Source organism: Poromitra crassiceps (genome assembly GCF_964638095.1).
Source record: "Poromitra crassiceps genome assembly, chromosome: 3".
Lineage (NCBI taxonomy): Eukaryota > Metazoa > Chordata > Actinopteri > Beryciformes > Melamphaidae > Poromitra > Poromitra crassiceps.
In genome coordinates this window covers 31,891,378-31,908,013 of record NC_139625.1, presented here as the reverse complement: position 1 = coordinate 31,908,013, position 16,636 = coordinate 31,891,378, and the positions used below count along the sequence as shown (strand labels likewise).

At 41.4% G+C, this 16,636-nt stretch overlaps 1 protein-coding gene across 1 annotated transcript in view; it reads right to left on the bottom strand.

The window, feature by feature from the left end:
• Positions 1-3,770: 3,770 nt before the first annotated feature.
• Positions 3,771-16,636, bottom strand: part of jade1 (jade family PHD finger 1) — a 32,364-nt gene continuing 19,498 nt past the window's right edge. Inside the window, exons 10-13 of the mRNA XM_083633297.1 lie at positions 14,467-14,748; positions 8,533-8,650; positions 5,949-6,368; positions 3,771-5,638 (exon numbers count right to left, since the gene is read on the bottom strand). Coding sequence (XP_083489423.1) covers positions 5,028-5,638; positions 5,949-6,368; positions 8,533-8,650; positions 14,467-14,748 — 1,431 coding nt within the window. The 3' untranslated portion in view covers positions 3,771-5,027. The remainder of the gene's footprint in view (positions 5,639-5,948; positions 6,369-8,532; positions 8,651-14,466; positions 14,749-16,636) is intronic.

The following is a 16,636-nucleotide window of genomic DNA, read 5'->3' as shown; positions in this document are numbered from 1 at the left end:
TTTTTCTTTCTTAGCAACATTGAGACAACCGATGCAACTTGTGGCTGTGCTGCCGTCTTCTTTCCTTTTTAATAATGATCAGTAAACCTACTTTTTTCATGTTGGAATCTGAATCTGTCCAAACAGATGGCTTGTTTTGGCTTTATTGTTGTTGGGGTCTTCTTATTTTTAACATCTCATTGCCCATTCAAGTTGAAAAACTACAATTGTTTTTGAGCTGTACAGATCCAACAGGAAGTTTTTTTTTTTTTTTTTTTAGAATTGCACCTTTATTTTCTAGTGTTTTAATTTCCCAAGGCATGAGTGGGACACGCGTCCGTTCCAGAGGTGCAGCGAGTGTCATACAAGTATTTGCAACTTGGACTTCCTATATATCTTCATCCTAACCTTGATTGTGATGAGTGAATGTAGTCAAGCCAGTTACTTTTGTAAGCACTGTAATTTCCTGTAGAGCTGAAGTGTATTGTGTGCTTAGGGGTTTCATTCTGTAACTACTGTCATAGTAAACCAGACTAATATGTACATAATGTATAAGTGGTAATAGTGATGCATCTATTATTGTAAATATCATACAATTTTCTTGATTGTATGTTTTTTGTCAACCCCCCTCCCCCCGATGCAGTGCTGATACACTTTGGTGCAGGATTTTACAATCTGTTGAATCGTGCAATAAAAGTGTTCAAACATGCATCTCCTGCTGGCGCTTTATTATTAGAAACCAAGATTAAATGTTTACCACCAATGCCAGAGGTCCTGTCCTCTCCACACTGTCTGCAGCTCCTGGAAGTCTCCTCGAAATATAAATGCAAAGTCTCAATAGTCCTCCAGTATTGTTAAATTCAGCGTCCAAGGTCTTGATGAAAGATCACAGTCCAGTCATTTAAACCTTTATTAGAAATGAGCAGATTCCGACAGGACTACACTTTCATTTTCATCCATTTCAGTAGTGAGATCAGATTCTACCTGGCATTAAGATGGTCTTAAAAAGTCTTACTCTTACCCCCATTTACACCTGTTTTTTAAATGCGACCTGTATCCGGATAAGATCTGAACACAATGTGAGCCAGACTACCTCCAAATGTGGTCAGGAAGATCTGATCATGATGCGTTTACACCTTAAATTAACATGCGTTTCTCCTTATCCAGATAACATCTGGATACGGGTCACATTTAAAACCCAGGTGTTAATGGGGTGTTTCAAGGTGAAACTTGACACTAGGTTTTATTGAAGATACATCCAAGGCTTGAAACTGTTTATGGTGGGTGTCTGGGTACTGGAGAGGTAAAAACACTTGCCTACCACCGTGGAGACCTGGGTTCTATTCCCAGTAGCAGAACTTCTGGCTTGGTCAGACATTCCAACAGACAATGGGCCTCTGTCTGTAGGTGGGGTATGAGTCCTGGTCACTGCACTAGCGCCTCTGGTCCGTCTGGGCACCTGTATTGGGGGAGGGAAACTAGAGGGAATAGTGTGATCATCCCAACCAACCAAACTCGTCAGGTGAAAAGAAACGACTGGTGACCACATGTATTGAAGGAAGCATGTGGTAGTCAACTGCTCTCCCCAGATTGGTAGAGGGGGTGGAGCAACGACCGGGACAGCAGGGGGAATTGGCCAAGTACAATTGGGGAGACGAGGGTTATTAAAACAAAGGGACACTTCACCAAAAAAAACGCTGATTTATTTTGCACGTTCTCACACATCCAAAAACTGTAAACCGTTTCGCAGACATTCATTTAGTTTGACAGCTGAGAGTTTACTTGAATTAAGTTGTGGACCAGTGAGGTCATCAGAAGGCACTGAATCATGTACAGTCTTGTGATGACATCACTGGTCCACACTTACAGTAAAATCAAGTCAACTCAATAACTGCCAAAGTAAATTAATGTCTGCAAAATTGTTTACAGTTCTTGGATATGTGTGAGAGTGCAAAATAAATCAGCAGTGTCCCCCTTTAATGGCACAGTGGCTGGTTCAACCAAAAACTGACCAGTCAATTTTACCGCCTATTTTATTTTTTCACTCTAAATCACCTTTTTGATATGAAGTGCCATTTTCAATTTTGCTTGTCAGTGTGCCACACCAAGATTAATGACTTGCACATCAAAATTTAACGTTATTCCTTCCAAAATCAGGACATTGAAATGAAAGCACTATACAAGATACACAGTACGGTCCTTCTGTCTTCCGCGCTTGCATTTTTCATCTGCTTTCTGCTGCCCAGAGCCATGTATATAGGATATTTACAGTAGTGACCCACTCTCTGCCTCTGATTGGTTGCCTTCCATGGCAGCAGCAGAGCAATCTAGTAAGAATGGCGTCTTACTATAATATAATAGATCCATGGTCTTACTAGATTTCTCGATTGACCTGCTGCTGCCATGGAAGGTAACCAATCAGAGGCAGAGTGGGTCACTACCGTAAATATCCTAAACATCATGCCACGCAATTGCAAATGGCTGTGAAGTAGGTACGGTAATTTCACAGGGCACTTCAACATTTCTACAAAAAATCTCAATTGTGCACTTATTGTTACTGTGCGCTGCCGTGCCAGTGGTTAACCCTTCACGTGCCAGAGGTTGCTGACCCCTGCAGACCCCTGCTCTAAATGATGGTTGGTTACTTGTCAAATTGTCTGATAGAAGAGAAATTCATCATCCTCGGCCAAAATGTATCATCTTTAGGCTGGTAGCTGGTGATTGATGTCCCACTTGTACATTCTTACTTTATTCCCTCTATTTACACGATAGAATAGAAATATAAAACATATTAAAATGGGTTTGAGGCAATTATATTGAGGTATTTTTAAGAATAATCAGAATATTGATTTAACCTTATTTAGCTTGGAAACTGCAGACAGCTGAACTTTTGTGGGATTTGAACCAGTGAACAACTACACTAGAAGCAGCTGTTTATCTGACTGGACTAGAGCCAGGGACTGTCCAGTCTCCATCAGCTTACTGATATCAGTCTTCAAACTACTGATGATAAAGAAGCATCACTGGTTAAGTTTAGTTGAATCTAGCAACGCTGGCAGCGCTTCTCATTGGTCGTGACTCACAACAACCAATGAGAAGTGCATTCTATGGTAGTTGAACATAACTTGAATGTAACATGACACTTTAGACAGGCTAAAGGGCAGGGCCCAGTTGCACAAAGCACCTTAGGTTAAGGTGTCCATAAAATAGAATCGGCTGCACAAAACATCCTTAAATCTTCTCCATAAGGTTCAACATTTTAAGGAAAACATAAGCACAAGATTTAAGGGTGTTTTGTGCAGCCGATTCTATTTTATGGACACCTTAACTCTGACTCTAAAACCCTTTTTAAACCCCTTTAAGGGAAATCTTAACCTAAGGTGCTTTGCGCAACTGGGCCCTGAGCAGCAGCGGCTGCGGAGTTACTTGCTCAATACAAATAGCCCTTCACTCGTTGCACTGCATTGTTTCTCCAATACGGGACAAAGCGCATCCCGTATCAGTTCAATACAGAACATGTCTTTTTGTTTATAAATACAGGACAATTCCGTATTTTAAGGGACAGTTGGCAACCCCTAGTATCACCATATCCAACATCTAAACCATATCTAGTCTCATATTACCATGTTATACGCTCTGGAAAGTAAGAAATTCCAAGTTCAGTTCCCTGAAACGCAGCATAAGCACATTGCTCAAGTTGACCTTTTTCCAATCGGTCTGAGCGATATAAAGTGGCAACATGACTGCATTTACATCAGACACAAAACAGATCAAATGGTGCCGCCTCAAATCCTCAGAATTTTATTCTTTAAGACAAGACAAAACAAGATTAATTTTGCATAACAGTAGTACAGCAGCGGCCAAAGGTACAAAATGCTTTTTCAGTGTAAAAATAACTCTACTCATACCTCAAACCTGTGCCGTCCTCTCTTAGTGCAAATGCTTCAAATAAAAGATAGGCACATGATGGATACGATATCGCAGTCCAATTACACTTAAGTGCTGATGACAACTAAAACGTCATTTTCCTTTTGAAACATCCATAAAGGGTAACAATCACAGCCTAATGAGGTTTGGATACAGACTGACGGAAGCTGGCGTTTAAATAACGATAAAAGCTGTGCAGTGTTTCTTGTTTCATAACTCTCTCTAAACTGTCGTCTGCAGGAAGCATGATAAAAGCGGTATTGCGGTAACAGCATGAATAATCTGTTTTAGCTTTTCCTACCAAGTGCAACTGACTCATGGCCAAGTCTAATACTATGTAAAAAAAAAAAAAAACATTGCAAGCTTATGGTCCCAAGCAACAATCACAACTTTTTCCTAGTTGAAGTTTTTGCTTGTAAATAGCTGAGCAAGAGCTAAGTGGCAACTTGACATCTTTCTACTTCAAGGAAAAATAAAAACTAGCTGAAAATAAAAGTAAAAAGTAAAATATTTCCCCAAATTTTACATATGTTACAAATACAAAATAAATATCAGCTCTGTTTCGATGTAGGCATTTCAACGATTTTTCGAGAAAAATAGAGAGTAGCACTTTACATTTCAGCTCAGTAACAACATGGTAATAGGGAGGTAATAGTGTGATAATAAAGTAATAATTAGGTAATGCTATGTAATGACCAAAACAATAACCAGGTAATAGCTTGGTACTAACAATGGCTTGGTACTAACAATATCTCGGCAATTAGTCTGAAATTTATGTAATAAGGGTAACAGGGCCAGAAACAAATAGTAAGTAGAAAAGTGCACTCACTAGAGTGCAGATCCCCACCAGGCACCGCTACGCCTAACCATGGCCAAACCGAAAGCCAACTGCAAGGGGGAACACCTCTATGGGAAACACCAGCGGCTAACAAGGTATACTTTGGTAATTAATTACATGGTATTAGCTAATTATTACTTCTTTATTATCACACTATTACTCCCCTATTACCATGTTGTTACTGAGCTGTAATGTAAAGTGCTACCAAATAAAGATACAAAGAGAGAGAGAGAGACCATCGTTCTGTTCTGACCGACACGGTGCAGCTTATTTCACCACGGCATCAGGAGGCCAGCACGCCTTGCCGGATGATGTCAGAGCCGTAGCGCCTGGTGAGGGAGGCGTCGCCCCTCAGCTGGTGGGAGTGGCAGCGTTTCAGGCAGGGCTCCTCTCCGTCTTGCGGCTGGGAGTCGGGCTCGTTCTCGGCTCCGGTGCGGAGCCTCGTCCTGGGGTACGACGGCTCCGGCGTGTCGGTCAGCGGCCGGAGGAGCGGTTTGCATTGCTGCTCCGGTTCCTCCCGCTCCTCTGCCGGCCTCTCGCTCCTCTTGGGGATCCGGAACTTCCCCCAGTTTTTAAGATGGGAGCCATTCGCGCCGTGGGCTTTTCTCAGCCAGCCGTTGTGTTTGGCGGCAGCGGGGGCGGAGTCTAGGCTCACACTGGCTCTGTTGGGTTTAGTGTTGGCTGCAGAGTCCAGAGAGACTGGGCTTTTTTTGGCCATCGCTGCGGCGGAGAAGTAGTCGTCCGAGTCGGAGGAGGATCTGATGTCCACCAGCCTGATGGACACCGTCTTCTCCATGTGTCTGGAGCCCAGCTTGATCTTGGTCAGGACGGGAGAGCTCTCCGTGAGGTCGCTCCTCCTCTTCCTCCTCCTCTCCTCTTCTCCGTCCTGTAGGGCTGTGCAATTAATGGAATTTTAATCAATCAATTACAATCTTGGCTTCCCACAATTATGAAAACAAGTTAATCGAGTTAAAACGATTATTTTTTTATACATTTATTTTAGTCTATTCATTAATTATTTTTTCCATTCATGTCTTTGTTTTTTAGTTCAATTATATTTAAAGAAATCCCATATTAAAACGATCAATTCAAGTTCAATAAATAAATGATAAGTGAGTACGGTAATCACGTTAAATAATCGTGATCTCTAGATCAGTCAAAAATAATTGTGATTATGATTTTTGCCATAATCGAGCAGCCCTACCGTCTGGTTTCCGCCGGCTCAGCGCCGTGTCGTCCTCTGGCTCCTCCCTCCTCTGCACTCTCCTTTCGGGCTTGTGCGGCACCGGCTTGACCTGGTTGGTTTCCTGACCAGCCTCCGGCTTCTGAAAGCCCGGCTTTTCCTCAGAGAGCTGAACTCCAGTGACGCTCGCTGCCTCCACAGGCCCGGGCTCTTTGATCCGCACGCCGTCGCTGTCCTTGGTTTCCAGTGGTTTGCTGAAACTGTCCCTCTTACTGAGCGGGTGTGGCGAGTCTTTTCTGTGGCTGCTTTTCCTCTTCTCCTGCTTCGAGGAGACTCGTTTGCTCTTCAGGCCGGAATGGCCCCACGGCGAGCGAGACGAGCTCTGTGTGGACAGCCAGCTCAGGGAGAACAGCTTCTCCAGATCCTTGGCTGAAGGATCGCCTGCAACAGAGAGGATTCAACAGGAGACAGATTAGAATGCAGCACGCATTCAGGAAACATGTCAAGGAAATTATCCCAAATTAGCATCTAGACCAAAAATAGCATCTAGGGATGTTAAGAGGCAGGGAAATCTGTGGATAGGTCAATCATAAATGACACACAGACAAGTCACACATGTTTCAGCAGGGATAAGAATTGCTAATTGTGAAATCAATGCAGTTAACATTTGCCAGAATTGCCTATTTTCTTCGACTTAAATTGTTGTATTGTTTGTGATTACAACCAGTATTTTAGTCAAGTCACTATATTTTGAGTCCAAGTCAAGTCTCTCGAGTCCCCAGTGTTCGAGTCGGAGTCCGAGTCACCAAAGAAGAGTCAGAGTCAAGTCAGAGTTGAGTCCCCATTACCTGAGTCCGATTCCGGAGTTACTGAACATGAGCGTGAATCCACATGTAGGTGGAACACATGTGCCTGCCCTTGCACAACATTAATGTCATGGTATTAATCTAGCTATCAATATCTTATGCCAAAAAAACTGTCTTTATCAATTAACAAGTCAGAGTCCAACTTCCTAGTCCAAATTAGTGCTGCACAATTTGGGGAAAAGGTGCGATTGCAATTATTGTGGACAATATTGCGATTGGGATATAATAAACAAATCGAGCACAGCGGTAGTTCAGACAGGCCACGGATGTCAAGCCCAGCTTAAACCCAGCCCACAGCTGATTAGGAGCTGATCTCAAACCCAGCCCACATCAGCTGACTGCTTAGCTGATGCATTTAATTGGCTCAACTCAAACAGGGCACCCTCTTTAATTCTGCTCGAGTCTGCTGCCTAAGATGGCTGCTTCATCTGCAAGCTGTTTGCAACCCACTTCCTTCGGCTATTCCATGTTGTTCATGGAGGGGCAAGGAGCTCCCAGAATCTGCTGCTGCCGCTTAGGGGTGTCAAAATTAATCGTATAATCGATGCATCGCGATGCGGACGTGTGAATCGAATCGAATCGTTGACAGATGAATCGTTGAATCGTTTATGTTTAAATTTCTGTTGACATTCAGATTTTAAAGCACTTTCTAAGTAAAAAAGGGACTTGATATTTATCTGTCTGCTTGTATTAATTGATGAAAAGTAGCCATGTGCAGTAATAATACAGAAAATTGAGGATTTGATACTTGGAGCTGCAATACTTTGAGCTGTATCGAGATGCATCGTGATGCATCCTGGAATCGAATCGAATCGTTGACACATGAATCGTAATCGAATCGAATCGTGAGGCTAGTGAAGATTCACAGCCCTATGCCGCTCTCCCTGCCTTAGGCTTTCCATGTATGCGCATAGAAGGGCAGAGAGCCTCCAGAACAGAGCCATACTGCCAAATATAACTCATGCTAATAAAAGCTTTAAATTGATCTAAGTGGTCTTGTGTTTTTGAATAAAGTGGTCCTGACTGAAATGGTTTCTAGGGATGTGCTGTATGAGTTTTTGACGGTATGATAACCTTGGACAAAAACACCATGGTTTCACGGTATCGCAGACTAGTGTTGTCACTAACATTTTGACTTTGATACCAAGTTAAGTATCATGATACTCGATACCGACACAATAGTCGATACTGATTCAATACTCAATACCTAATAAATCAGAAACACAATTAAACTTACATTAATTCATTAAATACATGAAATATATAAAAAAAACAAAAAAAAAACAATTTGAAATAAATCTTTCAATAAATAATAATAAATAAATATTTCAGAAAATATAAAACATTTTAGGAACAGAATACAGCATATATCTTTTATAATAAAATCTTTACAAATTATATAGCCATGTACTGAAAATAAACCTGGCGCCTGCCTCGCTCGGTTACATTATACAGGTTTACCGACCCCCATGTCGTTACCACAGTAACCCATGCAGATAGGTTGGTGCTGTCTGGACACACAGATCTGACTTGAACACTTGCCAAAATCTGATTTGTGGCAGTGCGGACACTTTACCAAATCAGATTTGGGAAACTAATCAAAAATCTGACTTGAGAAACAAATCAGATTTGCCTGTAGTCTGAACGGGGCCTAAATAATCTGTGTTAAGCTGTTTTATGTCACTAAATGACCTGTGTTCTGTCACTAAGGTTAAGTCATGTCACTCCAGTCCACTCACCGCTGAGCAGCTCATGGTCCAGCAGACGGACTTGGTGCTGGAAGATTTGCTCCTGGACTCTCCACAGCGAGCGCTTCATCTTCTCCCGCCGAGTCACCATGTAGGTCAGGTTACGCACCTGAAGTCGGGAGAGTGGAAAGTTAATGAAAGAACACCAACGCCATGTTTTAGAGAACAACAGTCTCTGCATAAAATGGCACATTTTGTGTTTATACACAGCGTTTGTGATAACGATTTGCGTGCAGACCGAAGCCGAAACTTCTGGTTAAAACCTTCACAATAATGGTAATTAAATAAACTAATAGCCTTATTGATGCATGTTACAACGTTTTTTTGTGTGTGATCCGAAATACACAGAAGACATATAGAACACAGACAACTAAAAGTCAATTTTAATACCTAGTGAGTCGACGGCCCTGACTTGTATTTACCCAGTTATAAATTAATTATTTTATTTTGAAGGTAAAAACGCCTAGCTTCCTCTACTCTGTCTATTTCTAACGGGCTTGATTTCGCTTTGTAGGATTAAACTTTAAATGAATTTTCCACGTGATAGAGTGACACAGAAGTCACGAATGGTAATAAACTGTTCCAGATTGGATTACATAATAAAAACCCAGTAAAGCCCCATAAAAAATACCTGTTTTCTTTGCAGGGACTTGAGGAAATGCATCTGGGCGTGAGATGTCTTTAATTATTTAATGCGGGAGTGATTAATAGTAGCGGGCACTTAACGGAGATTATGTGTTTTTAGCAAATCGTTATCATGTTTGTTGAATGCCAATGACATTCATTGTGCCATAAGGCTGTATTGGGCTAGTTCAATGCTCCTATATTGTCTATCATTGTCTTCTATGGCGAAGGGGGGCTGTGTCGTCACCTGAATTGCGTTTCGCCACTTTACATGGCGGCGTTATCAAAGAATTCCACTCTGGGAATCTGTTTCCACTTTTTTGCATTTCCAAGCCCCAAGAACGCTGGGAGCATTGCCGTGTAAACAGGCTCCAAGACATATATACAGTATGATCATCAGATCAACGGATTTGTGTGTTAATGGACTGTGATGTATTTTTCAAATTTACTGCGACGTGAAACAATTGAGAGCGGTGAAGACATGTGAGATAATTAAAACAAGATATTTGAAAGAATAAGAACTGTTTCACAGGAAGCCTACCTCCTTTTGAAGGGCTTTCCCATTAATTAAAGAAAGACCGATAACTATTTAGAGTTTGTAACGACTGAGAGAGAGAGTTTGGACACCTCGGAAAATAGATTTATCCCCAGAGGGAAATTCTTGCGTTACAGCAGCAGTAACACCAGTAACAGTATCACAACATACTTTATATCAAAAACACACAAAGAAAAAAACAGGATCCTGAGACATATGACTTTAAATTGGCAGTTGGCGGCCCGCCGGGTGGACTGCCTCTAATGAGGGGATGGGTTGGTGTGGGCCTCAAAAAACCCTGACTGTTTTTTTGTTTGTCTGCAGAATGGCCACTATTTTGTTATTTGCTCACAATGTACTCAGTCTTATTAGTGCATCAATCTTGCTATCCAGGGTCATTATGGTAACAGTTTTGGATAATGATTTATATACAGCAATGATGAATAGCAACGGCTTGAGATGACCATTTCTACCATAAAATTCTGTACTTGGAATGTACAGGGCATTCATCACCCAGTGAAGAGAAAAAAGATCTTCACCTCCCTCAAAAAAGAAGGAGTGGAAATAGCACTCCTGCAGGAAACCCACCTGAAGGACGGGGAACATCTTAAGCTCAAACGGGACTGGGTTGGTGAGATTTATTTTTCATCTTACACCTCAAACAGTAGAGGGGTATGTATTTTGATTAACAAAAAATTACCCTTTAAACTTGAATCTTGTGTTAAAGACAGTAGTGGACGATATGTTATTGTTAAGGGTGTACTATATGGTAAATGCATCTCAATTCTCAATATATATGCACCACCAAACCACCCTACTGAGTTTATTACCAAGGCATTCCTGGAGTTTGCTGAACTTGAAACTGAATGCTCTATTGTAGGAGGGGACTTTAATTGCCATAAGAATCCACTTTTAGATAGATTGCCAGCGCAATCTGGGGCCCCTTCAAAAAGAGCCAGGGTATTAGCGGACACTTGTGATGAGTTTGGATTTGTGGATGTTTGGAGAACCATACATCCCACTTTAAAGGAGTTCACTTTTTTTTCAAATGCTCACAAAAGTAGTTCTAGGATTGATTACTTTTTTCTGCCGAAGTTACTGCTAGCTTCTGTGGTGTCTTGTGATATAGGGAGTATTTCTATTTCTGACCACAGTCCAGTATTTTTACAGATTCTGTCTGGAGAAAAACAGTGCTTTTCTAACTCTTGGAGGTTCGACACACAGTTACTTAGTGATGCAAAATTTGTTTTATATTTTAAATCAGAATTTAATTTGTTTTACTCAATAAACAAAACCCCAGATATGTCCCCGTCAGTAATATGGGAGACCTGCAAGGCCTATGCTAGAGGCTTAATTATTTCCTATGTCAGGAGTAAACAACGCAAATCTCGAGAAGCACAAAGGAAATTAGAAAGTGAACTTTCTGATTTGGAAAAAATATATGCCCAATACCCAACTGATAGTAATATGAAAATGATGCTGGCTACAAGAGCATCTCTAAACTCTCTTCTTACCCACAGGGCCGAGCAGAGCATTAGATTCGCTAAACAAAGGCTATATGAGCATGGTAATAAACCAAGTAAGTATCTTGCGAGACTAGTAAACAGGAAGGCTGATTCTCAGACAATTTCATCTATCAAAGATACAAGTGGACATAATAAATTTGATACAAACAGTATCAGTAGGATCTTTAGGGATTTTTATAGTCAGTTATACACTAGTGAAGAGCCACCAGGAGTACAACACTTAATTGATAGATTCATGGCTAAACTTACTCTACCTAAGATAACGGATGAACAAAAACAAGGATTAAACGAACCAATTACGAAGCAGGAGGTCTTGGAGGCTCTGCAGGCCCTGCAGTCGGGAAAGGCCCCGGGCCCTGATGGCCTTAGCTGTGAGTTTTACAAAGAATTTAAATCAGAACTTATGGATCCTTTTTTGGAGATGATAAATGAATCATTTGATAGAGGCTCTCTGCCTAGATCCCTCACTGAAGCCAATATTAGCTTGATACTTAAGAAGGGTAAGCCGGCCGATGAGTGCCCATCATATCGCCCTATTAGCCTTTTGAATGTTGATTTCAAGATACTATCTAAAGTGTTAGCACAGCGCCTTGAGAAGGTTCTCCCATTCATTATTAATACTGATCAGACAGGTTTTGTTTTGGGTAGGAACTCCTGTAATAACATGAGAAGGCTGTTAAACATAATTCAGTTATCTCAACAGCAAAAACTGGACAGTGTGGTCATAAGTTTAGATGCAGAGAAGGCCTTCGACAGAGTCGAATGGCCTTTTCTCTTCTCTGCACTAAGTACTTTTGGGATTGGAGACACATTTTGTGATTGGGTTAAGTTGTTATATAATAGGCCACTTGCCGCTGTTCTGATTAATGGTCAGCGCTCCTCCTACTTCCCCCTGGGTAGGGGGACTAGGCAGGGGTGCCCAATGTCCCCCCTGCTGTTTGCGATTGTTATTGAGCCCCTTGCGGAAGCTATAAGGAGCAGCCTAGCTATTACTGGAATTTCTGTTGGTGGAAAAGATCATAAAATAGCCCTATATGCCGATGACGTTTTACTTTTTCTAACTAATCCACAGACATCTGTACCAGCTGTTTTGGAGGTAATAAATCAATTCAGTGAATTCTCGGGCTATAAAATTAATTTTTTTAAATCTGAAGCCATGCCATTAAACAATCATCATCCTATCCCATCTCCATTTAAACTGTCACCCAAAGGTTTTACTTACCTGGGGATTTCGATCACCCCATCACTAGAAGCAATGTACAAGGCTAATTTTGAACCCCTTTTAAAGCGTATTAGGGACGATCTAGACAGGTGGATATCTTTACCACTCTCTCTGCTGGGTAGGATCGCCTTACTTAAAATGAATATTTTACCACGGCTTCTGTATTATTTTCAAATGGTCCCTATTCTACTCAACAATAAAACAATCAAAAGGGTTAATGGCTGGTTCAGTACGTTTATTTGGAATAAAAAGAAACCGCGATTGAAAATGGCTAAGTTACAGATGTCGGTGGAGAAGGGAGGATTAGGGGCTCCAAATATTAGACTTTATCAATTGGCTGTGCAGCTTCGGTATATGGCTGACTGGATTAATAATGATCCAGAATCAGTTTGGCTGGATCTGGAATCGTTTAATGCAGGTAATACTCTGGCAAGTCTTTTATTTGCTTTAGACCCAAAGAAAATTAAAATTAAGAGGGCCATGGAGAATAACATCATCATCAGAACTAGTCTGCAAGCCTGGCAGGCGATAAGAAAGTTAGAGGGCCGCTCAAAAACACTTTCTTCCCTGGCTCCCATACAAGGTAATATTGACTTTGCTCCAGCGTCAGACGGGGGATTTAATCTCTGGATGGATATGGGGATTGTAACTTTAGGTCACCTATTTGAGAAAGGAGTGATGCTTACATTTGAACAAATCCGACAGAAGTATGGTCTTCCTGTAAATCAATTCTTCAGATATTTGCAGATTCGCAGCTTTATCCAAGATCAAAACAGTCACCTGTTTGATTGTCAGACCTCAAAGATAGAATGCTTACTCCTTAAAAGAAGCAGGAAATCATTTCTTCGTCAGGGATATGTGGAGCTTCACATTGCTAGTACTATGTCCTCTGAATATTTGCGACACATATGGAATAATGATTTCAATCTCACAATAGATGAAAGAACATGGTCAGACATATGGCAGTTTGCGAAAGAAATTTCCATATGTAATAGAAGCAGAGAAAGCCAGTTTAGGATATTGCATCGTTTACAAATTACCCCCCAACTTAGACACAAGATGAATCCAAATCTGACAGAAATGTGCTCAAAATGCCATGTGGAGGTGGGAAGCTATAGACATTGTGTTTGGGCATGTGTTCATATTGAGGAGTACTGGGGTAAAATTGTTGATAAACTTAACTTGATTTTCAATGTTCATCTAGATGCTGAACCTCAGTCTTTACTCCTTGGTGTACCTAGCCCTCACATCAAAGGCTCTTATCAAAGAAGGCTGTTCAATATTCTTACTTTTGCTGCCCGAAAGAACATATTGTTCAAATGGATTGATAATGTGCCACCTACGATTGCAGGATGGCATAAATTGATATTTGAGTTCATTCCAATGGAATACTTAACATATAGACTTAAATGTAAAACAGGCGATTTTTTTCAGATTTGGACAGCCTTCTTTAAATATGCTGGTGAAAGACTTACAAGTACTATATTAAAAGGAATGGCAGACTGTAACACTGAAAATTGCCTAAGAGATGTTTTTGGGCCGTAAGATGATACCATTTGAAATGTATTTGTCTGGAAATGTACAGAATGGGAGTGTACATGTATTGATACAAGTGTATGTATATAATGTATGTGTGTATGTATGTATACACATATACACATATACATATACTTTTTTTTTTTTTTCTCTCTCCCCCCCCCCCCCCCCCCCCTCCTCAGAGGTTTAGCTGTCCCATTACTGTTTACTGTTGATGATAATGGACTGAGTACCCCTGTATATATATCATGTCTTAAGGATCTAATTGAGATATTTTCTATTCTTTGGCCATTGTGTGTGTTGTCTATATTGTTTGTGTTTCTGTTTAAAAATCATAATAAATATATATTATAAAAAAAAAAAAAAAAAAAACCCTGACTGCTGACCCTTACTGATTTGCCTGCTGCTCCTGGAGCAAGAAAATGAGTCCATTGGAGTGAATGGAGATGGTGCAACTCCTATATCTCTATGTGGTCACCTACCCTCTCCAGATCCTGGCGGAGGTGTGTGAAGAGCTGCAGGCGGCGCAGCAGCACCTCATGCTCGCGGCGTGCCAGGCTCTCTTCCTCATCCTTCTTGGGCGTGAGCAGCGGCTGGTTGAAGTTGGCTTTGCGTTTGAGCTTCCAGTACTGGTACAGGAAGTCCACGGCCTCCAGGGGGAGCTGCAGCCGTGCAGCCACCTCCGCCGCCTGCACCAACTGGAAGAAGTTCTCCTCCAGCTCCGCAAGCTTCAGCTTACGGAGGTTGACCCCTGTCTCCTCCTGCTGGCGGCAGTGGTGGGTAAACAAAAACGGTACTCAAGTAAAAGTACAGTTACTTTATTATTTACTCAAGTAGAAATAAAAAGTACACATACAAATAATTACTTGAGTAAGAGTGAAAAAAGTATCTTGTAAAAAATGACTCAACTTCAGTAACTAGACAATTTATTACGGTAATGTTATATGGTCTTCGCTTACTTAACCCTGGAGCATATGGTGCAAACTTTACAGTATGTTAAGAGTAGAAAATTAGGCTACTGGGATAACCTTTCAGGGGCCACTAGTGATTTTCACTATTCACACATATGCTACATTCAGGGGCATTTCCATCTTGCATTTTTCCCACACATGCCATGGCAATGCCGGGATATGTGCAAGGGACAGTCGGCTCTGAGGTGGGCAGCAGTGGAGAGATGTCAAGACTTGGGTTGCGGGGGCGTACGGATAGTGTAGCAGTAGATTCCCTGCCTACCAACACGAGGAGCGCAGGTTCACGTAGGGCTGCTCGATTATGGCAAAAATCAAAATCACGATTATTTTGATTGATATTGAGATCACGATTATTTAACACGATTACTCATTGACATTGAGAACATCATGCATTTATTGAACATTGACACTGGCTTTTCTTTTTAACATTGGATGTCTTTGGATTTTAGATATAATTGAAAATAAATAAATAATAAAAGTGCAAAGATTTAGAAATAAAATAAAAACTAAAATAAATATACAGTATATGTAGGCCTACTATGTTGCAGTGAACTGCCACAACCAACTGCAACTATTAATCTACATTCAATATGTTGGTAAACATCTGAACTAGTAGTCCTTAAACCTCAAATCTAACCAAATGAGAACGCTATTGAGTAACGTTCATTTACATTACATTAAATTACTCATTTGGCAGATGGTTTTATCCAAAGCGACTTACGTTTAGGTTCATAATAGGCTATTGTTAATGTTTATCTGTGAGATCATTAGCTGTTGAATGCATATTCATGCATCATATCAATGCGGTCGCATTGTAAAGAGTGTCCTGAATCGATGACTGTGTTGTGGCAGGAGTAACTAGACCATAAACTTTGTCTTTTTGTTCATTTAGCGTTATTTCTTGGTCATAGACCCCTTTGTGAGTGGATTTCAAGTGATTAAACAGAGGGAGAGGTCGTGTTGCGGGGTGCTGCCACGACCGCGCATATCTTGACAGGTGGGTAAAAACTTGCAACGCAATTCCGTGCTGTATATTCGCATCGCTCTTGATGTGTAAGTTACACATCAGTTACACATCAAGAGCGATGCGAATATACAGCACGGAATTGCGATGCGAGTTTTGACCCACCTGTCAATCACAGGCACAGACTTGGAACAAACAGTGCAAGATATGCGCAGTGTAAGGACCTTTAAACTCGGCGAAACCATAGTGTTTCCACCCCACATACGTTGTTTCACCTCTCTTCTCGACCAGCGGCTCTCTTTCTGTGAAATATGCGGGGAGGAGAAACGTGCCTGTGGCTCTTCACACGACAGTCACAACTCGAGCTGGTGTGCTTTGGGCTTTGGGGGAGGGGCAGAGCAAAGGAAGGGGTGCGCTTGATTTACAACACAAGACAGAACGAGAGAGACAAGAGCCGCAAAATCGTTTTATGTTGATTATCTTGTTTTCATAATCGTGGACAGCCCAAATCGTAATCTACATTAAAATTTGATTAATCGAGCAGCCCGACATCCTCGTGTTATCCCCGGCTTGGTCGGGCGTCCATACAGGCACGATTGGCTGTGACTGCGGGAGGGAAGCCGGATTGGCTAGCTACTGCGCATGTCTCGGAGGAAGCATGGTGCTAGTCTCGGCTCTCCCCAGATCGGCAGAGGGTGGAGCAGCGACCAGGGCAGC